The 25976-nt window shown below is 39.3% G+C and overlaps 1 protein-coding gene across 6 annotated transcripts in view; it reads left to right on the plus strand.

Annotated features, from left to right (window-relative positions):
- Positions 1 to 23923, plus strand: part of LOC138763133 (DDB1- and CUL4-associated factor 1-like) — a 144634-nt gene extending 120711 nt beyond the window's left edge. For 5 of the 6 annotated variants that reach the window (XM_069936795.1, XM_069936799.1, XM_069936797.1 and 2 more), the window contains 3 exons: positions 8881 to 8985; positions 11433 to 11697; positions 13431 to 17274. In XM_069936795.1, the coding sequence (XP_069792896.1) occupies positions 8881 to 8985; positions 11433 to 11697; positions 13431 to 13489 (429 nt within the window). In that variant the 3' untranslated portion in view covers positions 13490 to 17274. Of the gene's footprint in view, positions 1 to 8880; positions 8986 to 11432; positions 11698 to 13430; positions 17275 to 23627 lie in introns of those variants that run through there. The other variant, XM_069936798.1, reaches the window with a different exon arrangement.
- The last annotated feature ends 2053 nt before the right edge of the window (positions 23924 to 25976 follow it).

Here is a 25976-nt window from a genome sequence, read left to right on the forward strand (position 1 = left end):
CTTCTCTTTTATTTTTATTCCTTTTATTTTATTTTCTGTTTTTATCAGTTCTGCCAAGGGTTCAAAAGCTAAAGCGAACAGTGAGGGAGATAGTGGACATCCCTGCCTAGTTGACCTGCTTAATTTAAATTGGTTTGATATATATCCATTTACTGTCACCTTCGCCAATGGTCCCTTATATAATGCTTTAATCTAATTAATATATTTCTTTGGTAGATTGAACCTCTGCAGTACTTTGAATAAATAATTCCATTCTACCCTGTGAAAGGCTTTCTCTGCGTCTAAAGCAACTGCCACTGTTGGCATCTTATTTCTTTGTACTGCATGGATTAAGTTAATGAACTTACAGATATTGTCTGTTCATCTTTTCTTAATAAATCCAGTTTGATGTAGTTTTACTATTTTTGGTACACAGTCAGCCAATCTGTTTGCTAATAGTTTTGCTATTATTTTATAATCTGAGTTAAGTAGAGATATTGGTCTATACGATACTGGTATTACTGTAATTATTGCTGTTTTACATGAATCTGGCATGTTTTGTGTTTCTTCATTCTGGTTCATTACTTCCAGGAGAGGAGAAATTAATGTCTATTTTGTCTTCTTTCCCTTTGTTCTCAGTTCGGTATAATTGCTCGTAGAATTCCTTGAAGTTTTCATTGATCTCTGTTGGGTTATATGTAATTTGTTTGTCCTTTTCCTTGATGCCAATACCATTCTTTTAGTTTGTTCTGTTTTAAGCTGCCAAGCTAGTATTTTGTGCGTTTTTTTTTCTCCTAGCTCATAATACTTCTGCTTTATCTTCATTATGTTCTTCTCCACCTTATACGTTTGTAGTGTTTCGTATTTTATTTTTTTGTCTGCCAATTTTCTTTTTGTTGTATCTTCCCTTGTTGCTAGTTCTTTTTCGGTACTTACCATTTCCCTTTCCTGCTGATCTATTTCCCGATTGCAGTCCTTCTTCATCTCAGTTACATAACTTATTATCTGCCCTCTGATGAACGCTTTCATTGCATCCCATAATATAAATTTATCTTTCACTGATTCCGTATTTATTTCAAAGTACATTTTAATTTGGCGCTCAATGAATTCTCTAAAATCCTGTCTTTTAAGTACCATTGAGTTTAATCTCCATCTATACATTCTTGGTGGGATGTCCTCCAGCTCTATTGCTAATAACAGGGGTGAGTGATCCGATAACAATCTTGCTTTATATTCCATTTTCCTAACTCTCACTTGGATATGGGCTGACAACAGGAACAGGTCAATCCTTGAGTATGTTTTATGTCTACTCGAATAATATGAGTATTCCTTCTCCTTTGGGTGTTGTCTCCTCCATATATCCAAAAGTTGCATTTCCTGCATTGATTTAACCATAAATTTGGCTACTTTGTTCTTTCTGCTGGTCTTTTGTACAGTTTTATCCATCTTTGAATCCAAATTAAGGTTAAAGTCCCGTTCTGTCAATACATTCCCTTGCATATCTACAATCTTCAAAAAAAATATCTTGCATAAACTTTTGATCCTCTTCATTAGGTGCATATATATTGAGCAAATTCCAAAATTCTGAATATGTCTGACACTTTATCATTACATACCTCCCTGTTGGATCTATTATTTCCTCCTCTATTTTGATTGTTACATTTTTATTGATTAATATAGCTACACCTCTGGCTTTTGAGTTGTATGATGCTGCTGCTACGTGCCCTACCCAGTCTCTCCTTAATTTTTTGTGTTCCACTTCAATTAGATGCGTTTCCTGCACAAATGCTATATCTATTTTTTCTTTCTTCAATAAATTTAATAGCCTCTTCCTTTATATTTGGTTATGTATTCCATTAATATTTATAGTCATATAGTTCAACATGGCCATTTCATACTTTGTTTACATCTCATTTCCATTTCCTCACCACCAATTTTCCCCTTTTCCTCATTTCCATTTCTCATTTTTCTTTTTTTTGAACAACAGCTTTTTATGACAACACTTCTAAAACATAAAATATTTCAACCATTTCCACATCTAAAATTCCCTTAACCCTACTGTTATTCGATAGCAGATACGCAAGGGAACATATTAATAGGAGGGGATTTCAACCTGAATTTGGATTCAAATATGGACAAAACTGGGGAAAAAATTAACAGAAAGAACAAAGTAACCAAATTTATAATTAAAGCGATGGAAGAAATGCAACTTTTGGATATATGGAGGAAACAACACCCAAAGGAAAAGGAATATTCATATTACTCGGCTAGACATAAAACATACTCAAGAATAGACCTATTTTTGTTATCAGCTCGTATGCAAGATAGAGTAAGAAAAACAGAATATAAAGCTAGAATATTATCGGACCATTCACCCTTAATATTGACAGTAAAGTTAGAGGACATCCCTCCAAGAATGTATAGATGGAGATTAAACTCCATGTTACTCAAAAGGCAGGATTTTAGAGAATTAATTGAAAGACAAATTAAAATGTATTTTGAAATAAATACGGAATCAGTGAAAGATAAGTTTATATTATGGGATGCAATGAAAGCGTTCATTAGAGGGCAAATAATAAGTTATGTAACCAAGATGAAGAAGGACTATAATCAGGAAACATAGCAGTTGGAAAGGGAAATAGTAAATATAGAAAAAGAATTAGCAATGAAGGAAGATACAACTAAAAGAAGAGAATTGGCAGATAAAAAAATAAAATATGAAACACTACAAACATATAAGGTGGAGAAGAATATAATGAAGACAAAACAGAAATATTATGAACTAGGTGAAAAAACGCACAAAATTCTAGCATGGCAGCTTAAGACAGAACAAGCTAAGAAAATGGTATTGGCATCAAGGAAAAAAGACAAAAAAATCACATATAATCCAAAGGAGATCAAGGAAAACTTTAGAGAATTCTATGAACAATTATACCAAACTGAAAACGAAGGGAAAGAAGGGAAAATAGATGAATTTCTAACTAAAATTGAACTACCAAAACTACAAATAGAGGAACAAAATAAATTAACAGAACCATTTGGAATAGTAGAAATATAAGAGATAATAAAAAAAATTACCAAATAATAAGACACCAGGAGAGGATGGATTCCCAATAGAATTCTATAAAACATTTAAAGATTTATTAATTCCTCCCCTCCTGGAAGTAATCAACCAGACTGATAAAACACAAAGCTTACCAGATTCATGTAAAACAGCAATAATTACAGTAATACTAAAACAAGGGAAAGATCCACTCGCACCAGCGTCATATAGACCAATATCTTTACTTAACACAGATTATAAGATAATAGCTAAACTATTAGCAAACAGATTAGCAGAGTATGTACCGAAAATGGTAAATCTAGACCAAACTGGATTTATTAAAAAAAGACGCACAACAGACAATATTTGTAAATTTATTAACTTAATTCATGCAGTAGAAGGGAGTAAAGCGCCAACAGTAGCAGTTGCTTTAGACACAGAAAAGGCCTTTGACAGAGTAGAATGGAATTATTTATTCAAAGTATTGCAAAAATTCAGTTTACCAGAGAAGTATATTAATTGGATTAAAGCATTATATAAGGGACCATTGGCGAAAGTGACAGTAAATGGATATGTATCAAAGCAATTTAACTTAAGCAGGTCAACACGGCAGGGATGCCCACTATCACCTTTATTGTTTGCGTTAGCTATAGAACCACTAGCAGAATTGATAAGAACAGAAAATAATATAAAAGGGATAAAAATAAAAGACAAGGAATATAAAATCAGTTTATTTGCGGATGATGTTATAGTATACTTAACAGAACCAGAACTATCAATAAAAGAATTATTTAAGAAATTGATGGAATATGGAGAAGTGTCGGGTTACAAGATCAACGTAAATAAAAGTGAAGCAATGCCTATGAATAATGCGGATTTCTCAAAATTTAAGAAGGAATCACCATTTAGATGGCAAATGCAAGCAATAAGATACCTAGGTATACAAATAAATAAAAATCTCGGCCAACTATATAAATTATTATCCACTAATGAAAAAAATTACAGGACGATTTAGAGCATTGGAAAGATTTACCACTAACACTAATAGGAAGGATAAACTGTATTAAAATGAACATTTTTCCAAGGATATTATACCTATTTCAGGCATTGCCAATATACCTGTCAGAGAAATTCTTCAAGGAGTTAAAGAAAATAATAAGGAGATTTTTATGGAGAGGGGGGAAACCGAGGATAGCACTAGATAAATTAACAGAATGGTATAAACAAGGAGGCTTACAACTGCCAAACTTTAAAAATTATTATAGAGCCGCACAATTAAGATACCTATCAGATTTTTATCAAACAAGGGAAAAGCCAGATTGGACCAGATTAGAATTAGATAAAATAGGGGAAAAGATACCTGAACACATATTATATAAATGGGATGAAAAATTGGTACAACATAGAAGTTCTCCAGTATTACATCATCTACTCAATATTTGGAAGAAGATTCATGTAGAAAGAAATAAAACAAATTATCAATTACCAAAACTAATATTGACGCAAAACAAGTTACTCCCTTTTACAAAAGATAACCTTTCCTTTAGAGAATGGGAGAAAAAAGGGATCAAAAGTATAGAAAATTGTTTTTCAGGAAATAGATTATTATCCTTTGAACAAATGAAAGGTAAATACAATGTAACTCAAGATACAGCGCTGGCATATTACCAATTGAGATCCTACTTGAAGGACAAATTAGGAAGCAGTCTGAGTTTACCAGAGGGAAGTAATTTTGAATATGTGATTACAGATACAATGATAATCAAAAGATTTATAACAAATATGTATATTAAACTGCAAGAAAAGGAGAATGAGGAAACAAATGGTAAAACTAAACAAAAATGGGAACAAGATTTAAATATAAAGATAAAAAAGGAAACATGGGAGAAGTTATGTTCTGGAACGATGAGAAATACAATAAATACGAGGTTACGTATGATACAATATAACTGGATACACAGGCTATACATTACACCTCAAAAGTTAAATAAATGGGACCCAACAGTATCTGATAGATGTTTTCGATGTAAAAAAAGAAATGGGAACAATTCATGCAATCTGGACATGTGAGAAAGTAGAAAAATTTTGGGAAGATCTAAACCAAATATTAAATAAATTTACAGAAAACAATATACCAAAGAATCCAGAGATCTTCCTCCTAAGTAACATAAAAAACAAAGAATTTGGAATTGATTTGGAGGATGTACAAAAAAGATTTGTTAAGATAGCTCTAGCCGTAGCAAAAAAATGTATTATGTCAACCTGGAAATCGGAAGATAATTTGAAAATACAACAATGGTATATAGAAATGAATAAATGTATTCCATTAGAAAAAATAACATATAGTTTAAGAAATAATATTGAAATATTTGAACAAATATGGGAGCCTTACATGAAACACAATAGAGAAAACCTACCGGGGACATTCACTACCTAAGTTAACAAAAGGAGAAGGAAATGAAAAGAATTGACTCAGTGGAATTTCTTGTGTATTTTTATTGAATGACAACATCCTAGATTTTGTACTATAAATGGATGGGAGGTAGGGAGGGTGGGATGGGAGGAGGGAGGGTGGGGGGGAGAAAATGGCACTGTATATATTTGAAAAGGAAAAAGTATGTATCATGGTTAATGTGGTTTATGGTGTGAAAAATAAAAAATTTAAAAAAAAGGTTTGATGCCATCCAAAAAAAAATACCCTACTGTTATTCTCTCCCACCCAACCCCCTCCAGAAAATACTTTTATCTTCACATTACAACAAAGCTCCCCCTCGTTTCTTCTCTTTTTCACGTTCTATTTATTTATTTAAACCCCCCTTTTTTCCCCCTTATCCCTTACTTCCCTTTTCTTCCCTCCTTTAGTTCTTACTTATACACTATTTTTACTTCTTTATATGTAGTTTGTCGTCGTTCTTTGTTCTTGTTACATCTCTTCATCTCGCCTCTGTCTTGCAGGCGTTCTGCAAATTCTCATGCTTTCTCCTGATCCGAGAACGGTCTGTTTTGCTGCCCCGGGATAACTATTTTAAGCACCGCTGAATATCTTAATATAAATTTATAGCCTTTTCTTCCATAGGATCGATTTTGCCCTTCCACTTCTTCAGGAGCTCAAAACTTATGCCTGGGTAGAAAAAAATTTTTTGACCTTTGTATTCCAGTGGTTTTTTGTCTTCTCTTATTTTATTCATTGCCTTCTCCAATATATTTTCTCTTGTCGTGTATCTCAGGAATTTTACTAAAACGGATCTTGGCTTTTGTTGTGACTGTGGTTTCGGGGCTAATGTTCTGTGTGCCCTTTCTATTTCCATTCCTTCCTGCATTTCTGGCATTCCCAGGACCTTTGGGATCCATTCTTTTATAAATTCTTTCATATCTTTGCCTTCTTCATCTTCCTGAAGGCCCACTATCTTTATATTGTTTCGCCTACTATAGTTTTCCATTATATCCATCTTCTGAGCTAACAACTCCTGTGTTTCCTTTACTTTTTTGTCACTTTCTTCCAATTTTCTTTTTAAGTCATTCACTTCCATTTCTACCGCCATTGCACGTTCTTCCACATTTTCTAATCTTTTCCCTACATCTGCTATGACCAGCTCTATTCTACTCACTTTTTCTTCTGTATTTTTCATTTTTCTTTTCATTTCACTAAATTCTAGTGTCAGCCATTCTTTTAATGCTTTCATTTGTTCTTGAAATTTTTTTTTATCTATGTTATGTACTGTCCATTCATTTTACCTCTTATTCCTCTGTGCAGAGCTTAGTGTTCTCCTCCTTCTTCTTCTGTGTCTGCTCTTGGGTTTGTGTCTTCTATTTCTCTTGTATCTGTGTCTCTTCTGACTTGTTGCGCTGCTTGTCTCAAATTGTTGGGTATTTTTTTTCCATGGTGTCTTGATGTTGATCCTCTTCTTCTGGGTTGGTTATCTGTTGTGCCTCTAGTTTCCTTTTTTAATTCTCACCCCTCCCATTCCCGTTGTTTTATTTATCTTCCAGCTGGGAGCCCTGCTGTCGGGTCTCTCTCAGCTGGTGGTGCTGTGGAGTTTCACTCCACAGCTGGTCCCCCCTCCCTTTGGTGTTGTCTTTGTCCTGCGCATCACGCATGCTCGATTCCTCGTTCGTGCACATCGCGCACCTCTGTTTGGTTCAGTGAGCCACTTTTGCAGTCCTGCAGTTAGTGGGTCGCGACCCTGCGGAGTCTCCACTAACCTTGGGGAGTGGGCTCCTCTTTCCACGGCGGGTCCCTGCTTTTTCATGCAGATAAGGCCTTCACCTTTCTCTTCCGGTGTCTTTCTTTCTTCTTTTCTTCCCGTTGTTTTTGGCTTTTCTTTCTTAGGTGCCATTTTCTCCACATCTTTATTTTTTATTTGTTGTGATTTGTGTGTCTGGGGCTTTGCTTTTTCTTCACTTTTTTCCTTAATTTCTGGAGATGGCTGGTATTCTCCTACCGGCCACTACTCCCATCACATGACTCCTCTCCCAGATTTTTAAACTTTACTATCAAATTCAAAATTAAAATTTATCCCTCAGTTTTCAATTGGACAGTTCGAGATGCAATAGGATCCCTGTTGTATCATTTTCCCATAAATGTTAACTTGAAAAGTTAGATTGTAGGGACCCCATGGCTCCTATTTAGATCAGGTAATCATCCCTCAGGATAAATATAAAAGATAGAAGGTGTGGCCCTTTTAACCCCTTGTGCTTGCTCCACTATTCATTGACTGGCTGACCTTTAACCTTAGTTCAATGCTCCTGCACCAACCCTGTGTCCCTTCATCATTTAATACGTAAAAATCTCTTGGTATCTGCCTTGAATGTACTCAATGACCAAGCTCCCACAATCCTCATGGTTTCCAAAATTCTAAGGAATCACTCATGATCCCTGAATAAACTGATCCTGACACTGCCTTATGGTCCAGCTTCCCAAGTTGAAGATGATCCATTTATTCCTGCTGTTGTCTATCCAGTATCCAATCCTCAATACACGTCTTTGCACCAATGCCATGTGCTCAAACTTTGTTTGATAGTCTTTTCTATGATACATTATCAAAGCAAATTTTGGTTTGAGCCATGGTGGATTAGACAACCCTATTACATTGACCAAAGTAGCATCTTAAAAATGCTCTCCACAGTGTGGTTGAGTGGTCAATTAGAGTTTATGGTGTTGGAAAGACAGGTTAGGGCAGGGGATATTTTACCTGGAGGAGTCTTGAGTCAGGGTGACATCCTTCAGAGTAAGGTGTATTAGGGTGTATTCAAGGTTATAATTTTTTTTGTGGCGGGTGATTTAGAATTCTCCACTCTTAGGGGCTAGAGATTGATAATTTTGTATCCTATCAATTACTTTCTGGATATTAAGGAATGTGGCGATATTGCAGGAAAGTATTTCTGAGGTAGAAGAAAGATATCCATGAAACATGGAAGAGAACGCTGATAGTGTACAAGAGCTGGCTTCTGTTCTCAGGGCAACTAATGACTGGAATCAGTTCTCGTCCTCACATCTAACTATCCTGTCTCTGTCTGTGATCTCCAGTCCAGATCAGTCCCTATAATGAGTCTATCAGTATATTCCTTTCCCACACCCCATGCCCCATCTCTAACATTGGTCTTCAGAAATGAAATGAATTCCCTGAAACACCATTTTCTTTCCTAAAAATGTGACACTTGAGTAAGCTTTTAATCACCTATGTTTTCATAACTTTTTATATTTTGTTAATAATGCTTCTGAGAAGACCCTTCACCGTGTCAAAGTAAATAAATAAGTACAGATTTTTGTAATTGAAGCCATGGTCAGTTATTTCTAGTGACCTTGCACACCCATATGTAATGTTGCTCAGTGATTAAGGCTTGGCAATTTGTTGCAGAACCAAGGCAGTAGCATGGATGCCCTTTCAATGGATACTATCTGCAGACTGTATGAGGTGGGTCGCCAACGGTTGGCTGAGGAAGAAGATGAAGAGGAGGATCAGGTTTGTATTATGTTAATTCTCAAATGTTTGAATGTTAATCATTTGGTCTAAAGCTCTTGTCAAGGATGGCCTGTTGTCATTGCTCATATTTATATTATTTTAGTTTGGCCTAGATCCATTACATGTGTATTTTATGTAAGTTCTGTGGGCTGTTAGTGTTGACTCTGTGGCCAGATCTGCTGAAGATATTGGTGGGTGAGGGAGGAGAGGAGAGTGGTGGCTTGTTTTATTATAATGTTAAATGTTATGGTAGGAGAGGGCTATAAGTCAGACATTTTCACAGATATGTGCTGTTGTTGTCTGCACACAGCAGGTTTCAAGGAATGAAAATTCAACTGATCCCCACTCTTCCCCTCCTTGTCTCTGCAAATCCCAGTGCAAAACTTGATCAGTCTGCATGTGAGTAGACTGATTCTGACCAGAGTCAGATCTTGAAGTTCCTTGGGCCCTGGTACTGTGCAGAAAAGTAGGATGAAGAATGCATAGCAGAGGAAAAATATTTATTTTTAAGTATTGCAAGTAGCGGTTAGTACAGTGCTATTACAGCGCCAGCAATCTTGGTTTGAAACCAGCGCTGCCTGTAAGGCGTTTGTGCATTCTTCCCATGTCTGTGTGGATTTCCCCTGAGTGCTACGGTTTCCCCCACCCATATCGGGATCGTAGGTTAATTGAGGTATTTGGGAAGATCGAGCTCGTGGGCTGGAAGGGCTGTATATCTCTATTAAATTAAAGGAAATGGGCGAGAAGGCTGTCAGAGAGGGAGATCAGTATGACTGTACCAAATTCATACACTTCAACACATAATTGATGTGCCCCTGCCCCCTCCCCATTCTTCCAAATCTCCCACTGATCTTTTGAAGTACAACCTGCTCATTTTTAAGTCACTCCTGGGCATGGGTGGTGTCGTCCAGTGTTCATTACCCACCTCTGTCCCTCTCTTTGAGCTGAGAGGAGCAGTCCAGAATCCATAACATTGTGAACACCAGGCCACACCAGGGAACAGCATCTGATTCCTTTACCAAAATGCACTGAGGTTTTCTTTTTGCATTCCAGATCTATTTAATTGCCTACATATAAATTCCTGTGGTGGCATTCATATATGTGCCTCTTAATCAATGGTCGAGACCTCTGCATACTAGTTGGGTAACTTAACCACTGTGCTACCTTATCCAACAATGTAAAATAAATGTTAAGGATTATTTCGCTGGCAGACTGTGAGATAAAATCTAAAAATATCCAGCTTGGGAACACACTTCACTGCTGGAACTATCTTTGGCTGTGAATTCAATGCAACTTACCATTTTCAGGCACTTTTATTTAATTGCAAAGAGACAGGAGGGAAAAAAAATCATAACATTTACCTAATCTGCATTGACTCTTTTCTCTTCAATGACCTATAAAATATTGAGAAAGCAGGCAGCAGTGTGAAGGCCAGAGACTGGGATATGACTGAGGTTTTGGATCTGTAGGCAAACTTTCCTGCCTAAGAATCAAATGATCATCCACATACAACAGCACCACATAAGCAAGCTATCCTGAGACTTGGCTACTCATCTGTGGTGAGATGCAACACACTGGAACATAAGCAACATCACTGTCTAGTCATACTGTCTGGTCTAGTGAGCCAGGAGAGGGAAGGAGCTATGGTCCCTACTCCAGATTCCAAACAGTGTTTGCTGCTGGGAAGGATGTTGCTCCCATTTGGCCTGCACAGCCCCATCTTTGGTAGGTAACATAGGATGGAGTTGCCAATGCATAGAGTGCCATGTTCAGTTTTTTTAATCTATCCTACCCCTTAGAACAGGGAAACAAATATAGTGACATGAAGGGAAAGGAAATGAGCCTTAAAATGAGATGCAAGGTGTGCAGGGTGAATAGTAGAAATTTTAATTCAATTTAGAGATGCAGCATGGTAACGGGCCCTTCAGGCCCATGAGCCCTTGCTGCCCAAATACACCCATGAAACCAATTAACCAACTAGCCCCTTGCAACTTTTGAATATAGGAGGAAGCTGGAGCACCAGAGGAAGCCCACAGGTTTGAACCCTGGGCATTGGCTGCAACAGCTTTGGGCTAACAGCAACCCTAACCATGTTGCCAAATCTGAAATTTGGATTGCTTCTGTAAAAATTAGTTAAATTGTTGTTTATTGTCATGTGTACCAAGGTAAATGAAAAGAAAAGAATAAGGCTAGATCAAGGGGAGATTTCAAAAGAAAGTTGATGGGTTTTTGCTTATTAGAGCCATTAAGGGATGCAAGATACTTGGTCATCATGAGCCAAAGGGCCTGTACCTGTGTTCATTAGACATGGTGGTGGGAAGATGATGCATCAGCTGAGTCGTGGATCAGGTCATTGGAGGGTGTTCCTGGGCTGGCTTTTCTTTCTAAACTGTTGAAGGAAGGTGACCAGGTAATGAGCAGAGTTAGTCATGTCCTAACTGTCGCAGGAGGAAGAGGAGGAGGAGGAGGACGATGACGATGATGACGACGACTCCGAGGACGACCTGGACGACTTGGACACCGACCCACTGCTGGAAGGCGAGGATGAGAACAATGGGAGCGAGGCCAATGCGGCTGAGGATGGTGAGCAGGACTTCACTCCATCCGATGAGGAGGAGCTGGAAGCCCTGCTGGGTAACGGCGAGGAAGATGCCGAGGAGGAAGATGAGGACGATGAGTGGGAGGATGAGGACACAGACATTCTTGGAGATTGTAAGTCTCTTTTACTTGGGATGTTCAAAGCTGCCTGCCAACAGGCTTTGAAAGCCCTGCTGCTATTTACTCACTGCTTTCTGCTCCTTCCTTAACCCTCCCTCTGACATGTTTCTACCTCTCCTTGATCTTGGCAATGGACAGAGGAGAATGTAAGCCGGGCACCCCCCAACCCCCCAAACTTCACATCAATGGAGTGTTTTAATCACACAACACAGCTTGTGGTACAGGCCATCCACGATCAAATTTTTTATCATCTGATTGTACATATAACCATTTACCAAGCGGAAACTGGCCATGTTGGCCTTTCGAGTCCGCACCGGTTATACAAAGCTCTTCATGGCCACAGAACATTGGGGTGGGCTAATGTCATGGAGGAAAATGGAGTGGAAGTATTTTTTTTCCCTCTGAGATCTTGAGAAGACCAAATGATCCTACTGATGGAGGAAATAAAGTCATAGAGTTCTACAACGTGGAAGCAGGCCCTTGCCAACTAAGCTGTGAAGTAATTTCCCTCCATTTAGCTTGTGTCCCTCAAAACCTTCCCGATCTGTATACTGGTCTAAATGTCTTCTTATTATGATAATTGTTCTCTCCTCCATCACTTCCTCTGGCAGCTCATTCCATATACCCAGCACCCTGTGTGTGGGGAAAAAATAGTGCACATCAGATCCCTTTTATATCTTTCCCCTCTCACCTTCAATCTATGCTTTAAAGCTTTATACTCCCCTACCTTGGGAATAAGATGATGGGCATTTAATTTATCTGTTCCTCTCATCTCATGAGTTTATAAATATAAACCTCAATAAGGTCCTGCACAGCTTCCTCTGCTCCACAGAGAAAAAGGTCTGAAACTTTGGCATAGGATCTCCTGCATCCATCCAGGATGGCAGGTAGTCCTGGCTTAATTTCTCTGACTGGCACTTAGACAAAAAGTGCTCCTAAACCACCAGTGTCTAGAATCATCTAGGATCACGTACAGATGCTGTCAAGCTGATCATTTGCAATCTGACTCCTAGAGAGGATGAGGTGGTGAACACCTCCACGTCATCCTATGGTTGGCTGCAGCAGGATCTCCACCATCAGGTGTGTTCTCATTACCTAACCTGCATGGTTGGGGCAGTGTGCTGTGGCTTCATAAAAGCATTAGACTTGGGAGCAGAATTAAGCCATTCAGGCCATTGAGTCTGCTCCACTATTCAAATCATGGTTGATGTATTCTTCCTTTCAACCACATTCTCCTGTCTTCTCCCGATAACCTTTTGCATCCTTCCTAACCACGAACATATCCACTTCTGCTTTAAATACTGTATACCTATTGACTTGGCCTCCGCAGCTGTTTGGGCAATGAATTCCACAGTTTCACCACCCTCAAGCTTCTCATCTCATCTAAAACAATGTCCTTTTATTCTGAAGCTGTGCTCTCTAGTCCTCAACTCTCCCGCTACTGGAAAACTCTTCTCCACATCCATTCTACTTAACTCTTTCACTGTTCAGAATGTTTTGATGAGACACCCCCACCAACTTATCCTTCTAAGCTCCAGCAAGTGCAGGCCCAGAGCCAACACCTGCTCCTAATATGTTAGCCCTGTCATCCCTAGGATAGTTCAAAATCAGGGGATGAGGATAAAATGGTCCAGTGTAAACTAGCGAACAATTTCACATGCTGCTTAGTTTTGCATCATTAAACTGCCCCTGTAGCAGTGGTTCATAATTCTGTTTCCTTAATCCAGCAAATACCACGGACAACTCCGACCTGGAAGATGACGTCATCCTGTCCCTGAATGAATGAGTGATCCTGGCGGGATTCAAGTTCCAGGTGTAAGGCACACCCCTCAGTGGGGAGAGAGGAGCAAAGCAAGTGTAATGACAGTTTTACTTCAGGTTCTGTGATTTCAGTCCTGAAACATGCGCGCACACGAAGAGCAGGGTGAAAAATGAATTAAAACAGGACAAATTATCAAAAAAGTGGGAACTTTCGCATCAAGGTGTGTGAAATTGCAGAAAATATTCAGCTCCCGCAGGCTGTGGAGCTATGAAGTAATTTTGCCTCAGGTAGTGAGGTTGTGGGCAGTCTACCCATTGAGGGATAACGACACAGTGAATTTAAAACAACCTTTTTTTTAAATGGTTTTTCTAGGAGACATTTGTTTATATTTGTGTGTGCGTGTGTGTAAATATATATATATATATTATATATATATTAAAAAAAGAAAAGAGAGCCATATATTGAGGGTGATCATAATGAGATGGGTTGTAATTTTCTGTTTGTAATGGCACAGAGTAAAGCTTTCAAACAGAGCTCAATGTCCTTGCTCCATCCTTCTCTTGCTTGTGTTTTAACAATACTGACTGTGTTTTAATATTAAGGGCCCTCTCAATCAGTGTTACAGAACATAGTTTGTGGTTAAGTTGCCATGTTCTCTTGGATGTAGTAAGTATCGGTAAATGAGTCCGGTTCCTGAGACACACAAGATGAACAGATGTGCCAATAAATGATCAGTTTTAATTGAAATTCCTTGTGACTAATGCGAATGGCAGCTTTGGCCCAGTATTTCCCTTGAGTCTTGCTTCTCATCCACATCTGACCTGCATTGACAATCAAGATACATTCTGAAAAGTGTCAACTTTTGTTACTTCTGTTTTAATTTGAAGCAGTTTTTCAGCTTCCTGTTATCGATCCAGCACCAAACCAAACACCTATCCAGCAGAACTGGGAGAGAGGGAAGGAAGCAAGCCAATTGTAAACAGAATGTCTAAGACACCTCATCGCATCTGAATAAAAGCTGAAAAGGTTTATGGACTGTGTGGTTGTGGGACAATGACATATTGTCAGGATTTGGAATAGCTACTACTGAATTCTGAATGCAGTTCTTATGGCAGCTGTAAACAAAGTGCTGGATGGACATTCTCATTTTTTTTTATAAAATAGGCCTGGACAAACTGCACAGGTGCATGGTGATGCTCTGCAGTCAAGGTACTCCGAGGTACATACATGCAAACGTGTACACAGACACTTTTATACATTCTTTGTTCAATGTTAACTCCACTAAGTTTTTTAAAAAACCATACAAAGTAAGGAGAAATAGACTTGTGAAATAACTAAATGCACATCACGAGTTGCCAGGGACACTGCTGCTCTGGTACCAGTTGCCAGTCTGGCACTAATGGACACCCTGCTCCCCCAGCAGATTGGTGCACAGCTTCAGGCACTAGTCCAGCACAATAACAAGGTTGGAGTGAAACATGAAAGTCTGCAGACACTGAGATTGTAGTAAAAACATGCAGAAATGCTGGAGGAACGACATGGTCACCCTGCATCAATATTAGGGATACCATGTATCATATATCTGCATTAATCTTGAGCTATTCTGCTGGTGATGACATTTGCTTGAATTGTTCCTTTTCCCACTAGTCTTCTGCTTGCATCTAAATATGGAAGAAACATCATTAATGATTCCAGTGTGAAACTTCTCCCACTGCACTCCAGCATCATCTGATATTTCCTGTTTTGTCATGCCCTTTTTTCTTCTCTGACATGCCAGCCAATTCTGGCCCCAAACCTGATCTGCATTTCAACTTCAGGTCAGTTTATGCAAAAGGCAACAAACTCTCATCCCTGAGGTGAAAGGTGCCTTGTAGCACACCAACAGACATGGTTAATCAGTATCCCAGGGGATTGGGACCCACGCCAGTTTGCACCCCACTGTTCTCCCTCAACTGCGCAATTACTTTTACCAAGTTGAATTTGACTTATTGCCACAGATCTGGTGAAGATGGTGGATTTTATTTCTATTTGATTGAACATGCTTGCACTTGAGATCTGCTGTGGTACAGTGATTCTGTTTTATGCACACCTCATTTTGTGTAGGTGTTGTTGCCTGGCTACCTTCCAGCTGGACAGTAGACATGTTTTATGGCAGCTCAGGTGATAACCAAGCCTCTGGCATCTCCATGATAAGTTTTGGATCTTTTTGGTCCACTCATACTCACCAATCCCTTGGAAATAGACCCAAGATGAAATCTTGCTCCCAGTATTCAAGCAGAATAATTATGATCTAATGGTTTTGCGATTGCTGAAGCAGTAGCATTATATGTAAATAGTTTGGAGTGGAGTCGAATATTGCTGCCTCATCAAACTTGCTGTGGAATGTTGGGCTCTGTGCATTAATGCATACAAGTAACTGGATAAACGCTTACCATCTGCCCCTTCTGTATGTTGAAAGAAATCATGCATCGCTGGAGGAATGGTATCTTAGTGGGCAACACTGAGCTTTTTATTGAAATGTTGTTCAGCCAACCACAGGAGCGACATTTGAGTCCTGTGGAGATTTTTTTTCTCCCAAGTTTCCTTTTTATTTCTCTGTGATGCAGCAAGGTTCAGTAATCTTGCTCAGTGGTTATTTGGATGATTAGAATAAAATGTTATACCATTTGCAGGTGTCCAAATGTGAGTGCTTAAACATCAAACATCCAGGGTAATATTCAAATGCAACAAACCAATTAATAAAAATGAGGGTATCTTGGACTAACAAGTCTGGTCTTCAAGCACCAGGTTTTGAGTCCACAGGCAAGAGAGGGCATGTTTTTATCTATCCATACCATGCAGTCCCAATCCAGAGGTGTTTATTGAGAAGTTGCAGGAGGAGATTTGGTGTCGGCATGTTCATTCCTCCCGTGACAGAGGTGTGTTTGTTCTTTAATTAACCCAGGCTACATTGCTGTAGTAATTAATATCTGATGCAGAGGGAGCTTACTCATTGTTTATTCTTTATTGTAAACTAAGTGGTGCTGATGCTAACTCTCGAGTTCCTGGGGGGACAAGTTCCTTTTCCTCGCTGTTGTCATCTATCTTGCTAAAGTAAAACTCTCGAGGGGAAACAATTACCCAGAAATAGTATCAAGACCATAATAACTGAGAGCACAAATGTTAAGCTTGAATTGAGCAAGATGCTGCTTTAAACAGCAGCAGTTGTGGAACCAGTTCAGAATAGTCTCATTAATCCATCATGATTGTCAGTAGACTTGCAGGAATAAGGGTAAACTTAATTGAGTAGGGTGCAGGTAGCTGGGATTGATTTTTGCCCCTTGCTGCAACTCCTGGTTTTTGACTCAATGATTGCAGAACAAAGTTCTGCCACTGAGTGGTGCTGCAATACAAAGAATACTAATTGCTTGCAGCAATTGCAGGGCAAGTGATGTAATTGTTTTTTTAAAAAGTCTTGCTAACGTCCCATTTTTTTCTTACTAAATTTAATTGAAATGTATCAGGTGACTGCTTGGCCCTGAAGTGGATTGTTAATGGCAATGTACATGTCACTGTGGATTTTGCCCATGAAATAAAATATGTAAAGAAAAAAGTTGAAAGTTTGTTTGTGAACCCGAAATGAGCGAGAACCAGGTCTGCTTTCCTGCATTCACCTGGACCAGAGGAACGTCATTTATTTTGCATTTTCCTGTAATTTAAGAGCGTGTAACACAAAGCACAAAAAAAACTGTAAAAAGATTAGGCCTTGTACAGAATTTAGCTGAAATATTTTATTACTGAAAAGGAAATGAATAAAGACTAAGAAATGATCAAGTCTCTTTTCTGTTTTTGTTAGCCCCGGCTTTTTCTTTGCAACATATCTTGACCTCGAATAATCCCAAAGTTCTTTGAAGCAATTAGAACTATAATTGACCTAGGACTGCTGATTTTAAGTACAGTAGTTTAGACACAGGAAAAATCTGTAAACAACACTGAAAAGAAGAACTATTTAAACTGCTTTAGTGATGAAGAATTGGCTGGGACACATAACTTTGTGGTCCTTTATGAAATAATGCCTTAAGATGAATTTGTCCTCGGGAGGTAAATGAGATCTGTGTTTAATGGCTCCACAAAGCTAATGTTACTGAGAACGCAACAGTCCTGCATTGCACTGAAGTGTCAAATTGGAATATGAGATCACATTTCTGGAAGGTTTGCTTAAACTTTATTCAGCTTTTTACCCTTGAATTCAGTAGTTTTTCCTCTGACCTTTGATCTTTCATGATTCATTTTTTGCTCTCAACATTCCAGGAGACTTGAATGTTTAACTCAGTGGGTGGTTTAGCTGTCCTTATCACCTACATCATCATCTCCAGCTATCCTCTCCCAAAACTCTGGCTTTGTATGACCATCTTGGACTGTGAAGTTAACATTTGGCTTCCTTCTATGGTATAAACCTCTCTGAAACACCTTCCCTTCCCTCTCTCACCTCCACCCAAACAGTCTTTTGCAGATTTGGGCACACTTGTCAGCTGCCTCTTCTGGTCATCCTTGCCTGAGTTCCCACTTCCCTTGTCCTAGTCCAAAGCATGCACCTTTTTCTTAATCTCTTATTTTGCCTCATGCTCTTTCTATATTTCTACTCAACTTTCATGCGAATAACTCTATATCCCTTGATCCCCTATATCTGAATCCCTGTTGATCTCTATCTTGCCTTCATTCCATCTTTCCCTAAATGATAATCAAAGAATCACTACAATGATTTCTCATCCCTCTACTGTTTTCCCTTTGTGCCCAAGTTGGCTGCTTTCTATCTTTAACCTGTTGATAATACCCAGTTATTCCCCCCTTGACCTTATCAAAATTGCTATTGGTTCTGTTCTCTGCTGTACAAGAGTTAAAGGTATCAGTGATCTTGACAGCCACAGGCAATCCACTGAAATGAAGCCATGTGGAGCATTGTTCTTCAAATAGAAATGCCCCTTCAGCATCTATCTCTGGTCCTCTGCCCTGCCCTCCAACCGCTCCACAAATCCCATGTCTGCAAAATGCAAGGCCAACAACAACACCTCCAGTGAGGGGGGGGGGGGGGGGGGGGGAAATAACCAGCTTAAACAGCAGCAAAAACAAAAGTCTGACAATAAAGCTGTAAGAAGGGAATGAGCCCTTTGATTAGTCCTAATAAAAGGGTTTGCTACCTTGCCAAGTTGACACCATAAAAACGGGTCCTTCTGTTCACAAAGTTGACATCAACTACCCATTCACATTAATCATATTTTGTTCTCCCACATTCCCATCAGCCCCTGCTCTACTCACTTTACACCTTTGATTGTGTAGCTCAGTACGACAATAACAGCATCTACAAATTTGCTGTAGTGGGTTGTATAAGGGTTGGGGATCAGTCAGCCGCTATCATGGAAGATCTTTCCTTGACCAAATCCACCAATGGCATTGTGAAGAAAGCACATCAGCGCCTCTACTTCCTCAGGAGATTGGGGAGGTTTGGTATAACACCAGAAACCCTGGCACATTTCTACAGAGGTACGGTGGAAAGTGCTGACCAGCTGTATCACGGTCTGGTATGAGAACACCAATATCCCTGAGTGTAAAGCCCTCCAAAAGGTGGACACGGCCCAGGACATCACAGGGAAATCTCTCCCTGTCAGAGGGTAGAAGCAATAATCAAAGACTCACACCATCCAGCACATGCTCTGTTCTCACTGCTGCCATCAGGAAAGAGGTATAGGTGCCACAAGACACACCACCAGGTTCAGGAACCGCTGCTATTCCACCATCAGACTCCTCAACATCAAACTCAATAGGACTCGTTTAAGAACTCGTGCACTTTATTTTCATTTGTTCTCTCAATTGCAGTTTGTTTACATTTGTTATCTGTTTTAGTTCTTTTTTTACATGTTTACTTTGTGTAGCTTATTTTTTGCACTACCAATTTGTGATAATTCTGCCATGCGGGAAAAAGGAATCTCAGGGTTATATGTGATGTCATGTATGTACTCTAACAATAAATATGAAATCTGAACCACTCCCATATTCCACCACTTTCTAACACACAAGGGACAATTTGCAGTGGCTAATTATCCAACCAATCTGCACACCTTTGAAGAGTCTACCACATAGATTTTCAAGGTGGGTTGTGGAACTTAAGAGTATTTTAGTGAGGCGAAGGAATACTTTGGGAAATAATTAAAATGTTGGTTTGAAAAAAAAACTCATGTTGATGTGAAAAATGTGACTTCCAAATAAAATCATTTTATTCTTTTAATTTTTATAATGTGCGTTTTTGCTCTTCCCATGTTTCCTTGTTGTTTCTCTTATTTTAACTTGTTATCCTTGGCTAATATTATAATTATATTTTTCTGACTGGTCTTATTGTCATCCATTCCAAATTATTTCATTGGCGACAAGGATTCCAAATTATCTCAACAATCATGTCTCCGTCCATTCCCCTTTACTTTTTTCAGTTCAGTAGTGATTGAAACCTGTATCTGTATGTATCTTTGTGTACTTGCGTATTGATGGAATGGCAAGGGGGGGGGGGGGGTTCCACCCCAGGGGCCAGCATCAGTGGGGTGCCAAAATCAGAAAAAAATAAGGACCCCAGAAAGTAGAGCACGAGGCTATGCAGTTTAGATGCATTCTCTGCAAGAAAAAAATGTCAGAAACCACGCTAGTGTTTTTTTGTCAGTATTCTTCCTTTGATTCGATCATTATTTTTATTACATTTTTCAATTCTATATTGATTGATCTGTTTCAGGGAGTTTGCGCTGTTGTATAAATTTGTGTTTCAGGGAGCTCGCACTGTTGTATATTCAAAATGAGCAGACCTAGCAAGAAAAAGGTTCCTCAATATTCAGTGGAGTTCTTGAAGATTGGACTTATACCTGCTATACACAATGAACATGCACCTTTTTGCTTATTATGCCATCAGACTTTGATGAATTAATGAAAGCAGACCGTCTTGAAGCTCATTTGAGGGTAAAACATCCTAACCATGTCAATTCAAAATTGGAATATTTTAAATCACTGAAAGAGAAGTTTGAAAATAGATAAAAATCACTTCATTATTGGCTGCATAAACTACAGCCCTGAATCATACCCTTGAAGCTAGCTATGAAATTTCTCTGGTTGAGAGCAAAACATGGGAAGAATCATGATTAAGCCCACAATATTGTTTCTCAAAACAATTCTGCAAAAGGATGAGCAATGCCATTGAGTAATAGTTCTGTCTGCAACAGGATAGGTCAAAATGTTGAAAAACAACATATTGAGAAGTTGAAATCATGAAAGTTCCCAATACAATTGGATGAATCTACCATACGGGACAGTGAGGCTCTGCTATTGGCAAACGTGAGATACATTAATCGGGAAGAGTTTCAAGAAGAGATTTTTTTGTGAATCATTAAAAACAACCACTACTACAGTTGATATCTACAGCAAGCTCAAAAATTATTTGGATGAAAATGAAATACCAAAAGGAAATATTGTATCTTGTGCTGCAGATGGTGCACCTGCTATGATGGGTTAAAAAAAAACACCCCAGGATGTTTAAAATTAATTAAGGATGAAAATCCAAAGATGTTGGTTGTGCATTGTGTTATCCACCAAGAAAACTTAGTTGCCAAAAAAGTTTCCCTTGTTCCACGTGATATATTGCATTCTGATCGTGTATTAATGTCATCAAAGCTAATACCAAATGTAATTGTCTGTTTAAGTAGTTTTGTGCCAATAAAAATACAGAACGTGAAATTATTGTTTCATGCTGAAGTAAGGTGGTTTTCAAAGGGAAACTGCCTCGAATAGTTTATGGAACTGTTTGATCTCCTCAGCTCAGCAAGTTTTTGAAGGACAAACCTGAAATTAAAGTCTTTCTAACAACAGATCACAAAGAGTTACTTGACGGATATTTTTGAGAAACTAAGTACATTGAACAAGCAACTCCAGGTAGCAAATATGTTGCTCGTTGATGCAAAAACAAAGATATTTGGATTCATGATACTTCTAGAATCATGCTAAAGGAATATTTCTGCAAGAAATTTCAGTCAATTCTATTGGTTGAATAAGTGTGAGGTAACTAATGCTGCTACAAATGTCATTGTTGACCATTTGAAAATGTTGGTTACTGACTTCAATGATAGATTTTGTGATTTAAAGGCAATGGATTTTCCTTCTTGGTTAACTCAGCCATTGCTGGTGGATTTATCTGAAGTTCTATAGTGCAATACCAAGAAGAGTTATCTGGACCCTTAAATCAAAACAATTTACAGCCAGCATCAGGGGCAAGGTTCCCATTGAAGTGATGACAATTGTTGAATGTGTGTTTGAGATGGTTGACATATTGAGGTAGTAACTGAATATGAAATATGTGTTCTAGTGTTTTCCCAACCTTAATTGCATTGAAATACACTTGCAGTAAATGATTTAATTAAAACTTATTTTGTTTTTATAACTTTTTTCTGCTAATGGTGGGGCATAGGTTGTTTTGAAAAATTAAAGTTGGGTCTAGAGCAAAAAAAAGTTGAGAACCACTGGGGTCTCGCAAGATTCTCTTTCCTCCATCTCTGTCTCCATCTCGGGGAAACAAACTCTCAACAGACATCTTCTATGAACCCACAAACTCCCACAGGTACCTCAACTACACCTCTTTTCTACCCCCCACCCCCCACTCCTGACAGGATTCCATTCCATTCTCTCAATTCCTCTGTCTCCATCACAAATGTACTCAGAGATGTCCTCCTTCAAACAAAGTGGCTTTCCCTCTACCACCATCAACTTGGCCCTCACCCACATATCCTCCATTACCTGCACATCTGCCCTGGCCACCTCCACCCCAACACATCCTCCACTATTTCTGCCATCTATTATGTGATCTCACCACTAGACACATATTCCCCTCTCCGCCTTCCACAGAGCCCACTCCCTCCATGACCCCTTTCCACTCCTCCCTCCCCACCAATTGTTCCCTTGGGGACCACAGGAGATGCTTCACTTGTGCCCACACCACCATTTGGGGCCCAAAACAGTTCTTCCAAGTGAAGCAATATTACACTTGTGAATCTGCAGGGGTCATCTACTGCATCTGGGGCTTCTGTTGTAGTCTTTACAACAGAGAAACTGGATGCAGATTGGGAGATCACTATGTTGAGCATCTTGGCTCTGCCACCACAATTGCATGGATCTCCCAGTGTCCACCAGTTTCAATTCCCCATCCCATTCCCTTGCTGACATGTCTGTCCATGGTCTCATGCACTGCCAGACTGAGAACACTCACAAATTAGAGGAACAACACTTCGTCTGACTGGGCATCCTCCAACTGGGTGGTATTAATATTTGGCTTTCATTTAACCCCTCTGCCCAGTTCTTTCTCCATCACTCTCCTCCAGCTCTGTCTCTTCCCTGTCACCTTTCACATAAACATGATAAATTCTTACCTCCCCATTATCCAATTAACACCTTTTGTTGGTCTGGATTCCTCCCCCAGCCTGAGACTTTCTGAGATTTCCTGCTTCTTGGTCATTCTGCTTATTCCTTGAAGAAGGGCTCAGGCCCAAAACATTGTCAATATATGCTTTTTATGGATGCTGAAAAGACCGGCTGAGTTCCTCCAGCAATTAGTCACAGGGAACATCCAAACTCCAGACAGCATCCAAGGTCAACATTGCATCTGCATTACATGAGCTGTAAGGCAGCAATTTTATCACTGTGCTGCTTCAGTTGTAACTCAGAATCAGAATTTATTGTCATGACGTCATGAAATTCAATGTAAGCCAGAGTAGCCCAATCTCAAAAGGAAACCAATATTTAAGTATTTTGCTTATGAATACTAATGTGCTTTTTGGATCACAATCCTAGGAAAGTGGGTGCCTATTGACACAGTTGTCAACTATTTTGGTTGATTACCTTCCTGCATTCTTGTGCTTGCACTTTTGTGTCTGAAACTACCATTTCCTAAACTGTTCCATCCATGTTAAAACCCTGGGCTAGTGAGTGTGTGTGTCTCTTACTCCTGCCTTCTGTAGTTTCCAACTGGGTAGGAGAGTCTGAAGAAGAGGCTTTCAGTCATAGTGACCTCCCACTGAAATGTTAATGAAACGTTCATTGAGATAAAACTTGCTCTAAATATCAACTTTCTGTTTTATGACCCAAATTTGAATTTTCTCTGCAGAGTTTGAAGGTGAAATCATTTTCTCTGGTGGGAAAGTCCAGAATAAGGAGAAATAATATTAAAATCAAGTGACCCATTCAGGCAGTGACAGTGAAACAGATCCCCCTCCAGAAGCATGAAGTGATTTGAAATTAACCAGCAACAACAGGTAAACACACAATCTGTAGATGCCAAAATCTTGAATGAGCTCAGTGGGTCAGGCAGCGTACATGAAGAGAAATAGACTGCTTTGATAAAGGAACCTCCAATTTGTCATCGTGCACTCATGAAGCAAAAGGATTTTATTTGATCATGGCTTGGAAATAAAATGCGGATCAGTTTATATTAAGATCCCATGAGACCTGAAGGAGCTAGTATGGTCCCTATATTAATGTGTTTTATAAACTTCAGTGCAAAAATTCACAAGTCGTGAAATGAAAGGAATGAGATTTCTACCCAACTGAGTCATGCAGGTACAGGGGGATGGTGCTCTATCATATTTTGAGCCACACACTCTCCAGTTCTTTCAAACCTAACCCTGTTCCCCCACCCCCCCCACCCCACTCCTGTGCCTTGGGAATCCTCAAGTACCCAATCTGTTATTGCTGAAATCTTCCTGTGAACACAATTGTTAGACATCTTGAAGATGTAATGTGCTGTAACGATGAGATCATCAAACGTCAATTGGTTGGGCTGTTCCTTGACATGCCAGAATTAAGAATTTATCACTTGCTTTATTACAAGAGTCTGTTTAGCAATTGTTTTCCCTTTGGATGAGAAATCTCACTTTTGACTCAGAATTGATTAAAGCCTTTGGACAATTTATGGGGTGCGGGGGGAGGGTAGGCTAAACTCCCAGCAAGGTTACGCCTGCATTGTACCTTGGTCTAAATCTGTGTGAAATCTTACCTTGCTGGATAATGTAACCCCCAAATAACAATGATGTGCCAATTATATAACAGAAATTAACCCATTAGCCCATTTTGTCCATGCACACCAAGTTGCCTATCTGAGCTAGTCCTGTTTGCCTGCATGGCCCATATTCCTCTAGACCTTTTCTATCCATGTAGCTACTTAAATGTCCTTCAGACATTACAATAGTATCTGCCTTGAACACTTCCTCTGACAGTTCATTGCATATACCCACCACCCCATGTGTTTAAAAGGTGCCCCTCAAATCCCCTATAAATCTTTTTCCTATCACCTTGAATTTCTCCAGTTTTGGATTCCTTTGCCCTGTGGGAAACAAATTGACCATTCACTGTATCTATCTCCCTCTTGTTCTTGCATACCTCCTAGATCATTGCTGTATTTCTTTGCCTTTGCTGTTGTTTGTTTTGAGAGATGATTTTTTAAGCTGGGTTTCTTAGCTGTTGCAGAGAGTTTAGTTTAATATCTAGTCTACTCCTGTCTCTCATTCTGGACTTGTCAACTTGTGATGAACTGCCGAAATATAAAAGCTAGCAAGTACATCATGATCCTTTATGGAGAATTTGACAGAATTACTGCATCTCCATTTTGAACAACACTTGTTCATACTGCTCCATAGCAACAACCCAACTTGCTGCTAGTGCAGAGATCAAGAATGTTTCTCTTTAACCACAGAACTAAAATCAAGGACAATGAAATGCCACAAGTCTGCCCTGAATGTTTTGAAAGGCCCCTTGTCTGACCTGAAATGAGGTTTCATTCTGTGTGTTGGAGGGTTGAATGGGCTGATTCACTGGAGCTGAACCATGTCCTTGGGTGGAAGAGTGGGTGCAGGGCAGTTACTGGCACATTGTCTCTGTTCTTCCTGTGGTGTAGTCTGGGCTTAGAGTGAGGGGGAGGGGAAAGGGTAAGCTCTTGACCATATTTAGAAGGCAACTGCTGAATGTAATTGGTTCTAGTGGCAGGTTCCAGAAGGGTTTGGCAAGGTGCCTGACCCATTTTACTGCTTGACACAAAGGCAGCTCCCAACAGCAGTCCAGGGCATGCCTTTAGTTGTAAAATTTGAGGGGGGGGGGGTGGGAGGACATGGCCTTGAGAGGCCCCGGGAGACTCCCCCCACCCCACTCCATCCTCATTCCAGACCCTTAATAAGGTGAGGCCCATGAGATTGAACTGTTTCAGAAGTGAAGGGAGATGATTAATGAGGAAGGTAAAAAAGCAAAATACATTGCAAAAAAAAAATCCCAACAGGCCAAATAGTAAAAAAAAAATCAGCTTCTACATTCTAAAGCATCATTGATCAGTTCCTAAGGAGGAACAACTTGCATGAGCTTAAACCTGTGTGTTTTTTTTTTGCTTGGAGTATAACCAGCATTTTCAGTACTTCTTTCAGATCTACACCAGTCACAGAATTCACTTGGGATAGCAGTAAGGTGGCCA

Source organism: Narcine bancroftii, chromosome 5 (genome assembly GCF_036971445.1).
Source record: "Narcine bancroftii isolate sNarBan1 chromosome 5, sNarBan1.hap1, whole genome shotgun sequence".
Taxonomy (NCBI): domain Eukaryota; kingdom Metazoa; phylum Chordata; class Chondrichthyes; order Torpediniformes; family Narcinidae; genus Narcine; species Narcine bancroftii.